This window comes from Argentina anserina, chromosome 7, assembly GCF_933775445.1.
Source record: "Argentina anserina chromosome 7, drPotAnse1.1, whole genome shotgun sequence".
NCBI lineage: Eukaryota > Viridiplantae > Streptophyta > Magnoliopsida > Rosales > Rosaceae > Argentina > Argentina anserina.
The window spans coordinates 19,268,377-19,273,210 of NC_065878.1; the positions used below are offsets into that span (position 1 = coordinate 19,268,377).

At 40.3% G+C, this 4,834-nt stretch overlaps 1 protein-coding gene across 1 annotated transcript; it reads right to left on the reverse strand.

The window, feature by feature from the left end:
- Positions 1–1,054: 1,054 nt before the first annotated feature.
- On the reverse strand, positions 1,055–3,412 carry LOC126803738 (glycerol-3-phosphate acyltransferase 5-like). The gene is made up of 3 exons (XM_050531484.1): positions 3,359–3,412; positions 2,133–2,765; positions 1,055–2,005 (listed from the first exon to the last, which is right to left on the reverse strand). Exons 1-3 carry the CDS (start codon positions 3,410–3,412, stop codon positions 1,061–1,063), a joined length of 1,632 nt encoding a protein of 543 aa, XP_050387441.1. The 3' UTR covers positions 1,055–1,060.
- Between the last annotated feature and the right edge of the window lie 1,422 nt (positions 3,413–4,834).

Here is a 4,834-nt window from a genome sequence, read left to right on the forward strand (position 1 = left end):
AATTTATTGATAATCAAGCGCGATGTTACAATATTTGTGAACTCTTCTGATTCTATCTCCGTATGTAACTTGGCTCAAGGGTGACATGCACTTGATATTGAGATTTTTTTTGGAATTTGGATTTGGATTTGATGAAGAACGAGCGATTTGGTAGATTGGTGATTCTTTGTGGACTTGAGTTTGGATTTGAATTTGATGAAGAACGAGTGATTTGGTAACTTGATGATTATTCGTGGACTTGAGAGACGTCGAAGTATGGGTCATTCTCTTGAGCTCTAGTACCTCTTCTCTTGCTCAAGTGATTTTCTCTCTTCAATGACATTCAATTTCCGATTTAAGTCGGAATCACGTAGCTTCTATTACGATCATCCATTTATGTGCTAACACGAGTTTTATTTGAATCTGCACTAACTTTGTTGACTTTTGGGTCACGTGTGTAATTTTGTCAGGTTCTTAGTCGATTTAATCATTTAATGAATATAATTTATTTTATTAAATTTTATGTGTCTACACTGCGAGATAAGTTATTTAACAGCATCGGAATTGCCCAGCACTCACCAAGTATATATAATTGTGCACAAGAAAAAGACGCCAATATATTGATTAGAAAAGGGAACTGTTATTTCTCACCAAATTAAAATATGGTCTAGGGTTGATCATTAGCTATTTAACTAAAAGTCTAAAACCAGTCTGAGAATCAAAAACTGGGGTGTTTCAGTAAACATGCACGCACGAATGTATGTACGTGATCTTCAAAATTTCTTGATGTAACAAGAAGTCCAGGTATGTGGGATTGTGCGTTCACCAAAGTTAATCTACCAAATTAATTGTCTTCTGCTAATTCCAAGACCCAATTCCATTCGGAAAAAAAATCACCATTAATATATATCATCAATTACACTGGTACATTATTTCCACAAAGTAGAAAAAGAATAAACGAACCCACAAAATATGAACTACAATTAACCGCCCTTTTGAAAAGAGGAAGAAGAAGATCGGAGGAAGAAATTACAAATCCAACACTAATAAGAAAGCATATATGCACCAAAATGATTCGTCATTATTCCGCCATCCTCGTCTTTGTGATAAACGGCATATAGGTCTTCACAACCTTCTTAACTCCATCAAGGCAAGAGCTACATTGTACGGTTCCATCATTCCCAGCGAGAACTGTGTACTTGTCCTTTCTGGTGAAGTTAGTGCACTCAAACCCTAACGTTGCAGCCAAGATCCTCTGCACGTAATTAGCAACATCATGTGGACTCTTCCCCGACGTACACGTAGCTTCCAGTGGCAACTGGTTCAAGAAAGTGACCTCATACACCGGTCTAGGGTTCATGAAGAAGAAAATGGGGTCCATAGCCTTGCAGCCCTTGGCGGTGGTTGCATGGAAGAACCCTACCCTATAGTTCATAGCCACGGGGACTATGCGGTCTGTGAGCTCGGCAAAGAGGGCGCTAAACCTCAAGAGAAAAGGCTCGCGACACGTCGTTCCTTCAGGGCAGACCACCAGGTCTCCTTTGGAGAGTTCACACTTGATTTTCTCGGCGTCGACGTGTCGAATTCTGGTCAATCGGATCGTGGGAATAGGGGATAGGATCTCGGATAATCGAGAGACAGAGTATGTGACGGCTGGGATTTTACGGCCGAGTACAGTGGACAACACAACGGGGTCCATTAGTGTTCGGTGAGTGCAGACAAATAATACGCCGGAGTTGTTGTTTCCGGGGCCTGCCGATGGGGGTGGGGGTTTGCCTTTAACTATGACTTTGCTGCCAAATGCCCGGCTGAACTTGGGTTTAGCCCACATTGGCAATATCAAACCCACTGTTATGCGGATGAAGGCTAGTAAGATGCCTAAGGGAATCCATATGAGGATTAAGAGAGCGGTGGATGGTGTCGGGCGCTTGACCAGTCGACCGTCGTGGAAGACCACCGGGAGGGGACGGAGGAGCTGTTGTTCGTCCTTTTGATTGGTCATCATGAATGGTGGGTGCATTTGTTCCTGTAGATATGCCAGTTTAATTTCCACGAGGATATAAACATAAAAGTTGGTAAATATCGATGAACTATATAAATGGAAGAACTACTCAGGGAACACTCAATGACGCAAATATTAATGACCTACGTACCTTGCATTGAGATAAAAACGAAGAACTTGATGATGTAGGCCTTCCCAACCCTAACGTAGGTTGTTTTGATTCCGCTGCAACTAGTTTGGCCACTCGGTCACAGAAATGACTGGAACCAACTTCACACTTAACGAAACCTGTGGCCAACCCAACCCGGTTCACAACCAGCTCGCAGCCGACAACTTCATCAGCACGCAAGTGCTCCTTCACAAACCTCTCCGCCATTATCGTCGGCATCTTCGTCACCGCAACTCGCTTGTCACAAGAACTGAACACCTTCCATGCCTCCATATCGACATCCTCCACGTAAAACTTCGGCAGCACAGCCCGGGCTACTGATTTGATATCTGATTCGTGAACTCCAGCGACTGCAATGAATATCATGAGCTTGAGCCCTGCCTCCTCCCTGCCTATCATTTCAAGAAACCGAATAACCGGCCACATAAGTAGCAGCAAGGCAAACCGGAGCAACCCGGATGCCTCGAATGCGACCAACATGAAGTAGGAGAACGGATGGGGGTCCTTGAGGAGTGTCCCTTCTAGCTCTGAAACAACAGAAGAGTACTGATCCATCATTAATTGTGTAACTTTTTTTATTGCTTGGGATTTATATGTTTCCCGGTTTATAAGGCACTATAAAGCAGTTTGAACAGTTTACCAAACTAGTTAAACCAACTCTGTATTAATTACTCGTATAAGTTTTGAGCAGATGTATCTGCAAGGAAAAGATGATTATACGCAATGTTATATATACACAACAGATCGATTACTTAACCACAACTACAACTTCCTGTAGTGATATCAAAGTCCATTTGTTCGCACCTAATTGGTCATTCTAGTAAGTTAGGTCGCTTACTTAGTTTCTTTACATTTTAATAGTGGTGACGAGACGTGAACATAATTGCTCATTCTTGTTATATAAGCTTCGGGACAAGTTTGTAGGTGCCACAAAACTTACGGAGAAAAAACTTACGGAAAAATCTGTTGTGCGCAATTGTATGTATGTTATGCATACAATAAATTTCTGTCAAAATCTCACACATATTTTATCGTGCATCACAAATGCTTTTTTTTGCCTGTAAAACCATGTTGTATGTCATACAACTATGTACAACAGATGAACCTGCAAAACTTAAAACATATATCGACGTTCGAAATTTTCATTATTGCGATGAGATCATATTTGGATGGTAAGTTTTTGGTTCATCTGCTCTACATAGCTCTACGGTTTTTCCAACAGGGTTTTGCATCTCACAACAGATTTTTCCAAGTTTTGCCATGTCTTAGGGTTTTCTGTAAGCATTCATCATTCTGTCATTGACCAAAAAAAAAAATTCATCATTCTGTCGTCAAGTCAGACCAAAATGAAAAGCTCTGGTGTCAACTTGTTCATAATAATAAAACTTGTATGATATGCATATGCAGAAGCATATAAATTGACGAGGTACTCGAGTTCATTGATGACACACTGGTTTCCATATATAACATTTACAAACAAACCCCTGATATAGAATTGCCGCTCGATCTAAACTCTGTCTGCAAATATTTTTTGAAAATCCAGATGCTTGGTCGATCGAAAGCTCAGATGCCGAAATGCGTGGGTATCTTCACTAAGAGCTAGCTTGCCCAAGCAACCAGACTGAACACTGCACTTCACAATTACTGTTTTAATTATTTATATATGTCTCCGAATTTCAATCTTGTCATTCTTGTGTGTTCATAGCTGGCTAATTTGTTACACTAATTAAGCAGATTGCCAATGGCCCAGTGCTCGTTTATTAAATAATCGTGTTGGGCAAGTCTCATTGATCTGCTTCAGGCGTGTGTTATCCAAATATCGATCTTGCAATCAAGAAGAATTGAACCAGCTAGAGTTAGGTTAGAAAACTGAAAACCTAGGGTACGTATTGCGTATAAACATGCATACTGGTTATATAACTTTGGTATGTCAAATCGTCAAGTAACTTGACACGCATGATGTTACTCATGTTAGGCTCATAGTTAGGTAAAAGTTTGGTTTGAAGACGATGAAGAGCTCTTATTTTTTGTTTGAAGAAGTTCTTAACTCAAGAAGGCAAGAATGATGATGAAAAAGTACTGAAAGCCCTTTGAAAGAATATATATATATTAATGGCATTTTTGAGCTCGAGCTAGTATTCATTGTTGGAGATGAGATATCTCACATCTAAGAAGTGACAAAGAAAATAAAGCTTATAAGTGGGTGGATAATAACCAATTGTACCGAGGTCTTTTGTGATTAAAACTCAACACCTGTGAGGTGGCTAAGTTGGGACAATATCGGTACAATTAGTCCACGGGCCACGCTTGTCGCTGTTTAACATTTATGAGTTTAGCGAATTGGTTAACCCCCAATTTCATATAGGCCCAGGTTCATCATGTTTTTATTTTATCAAAGGGACACTTCATTCATTTAAGATGAAATACATGAGTTGACGATAATCCAACATAGGAAGGATCAGTCCGTTAGATTTCTGGTAGGAAAATCTGAAAGAATAACACAGTAACAAAAAAGAAAGACTTAGACAACAACGATAAGCACACGGGCCTGAACACGAGCAAATTAACCGAACAGACACGAAAAGACTAAAACTAGGCTCAATACGGCTTGAATCCGAGTAGGCGGTTATATAAGGAGAAGGTGAAGCCGATGATCATTTTACGCCTGAACCTTTGTCAATACA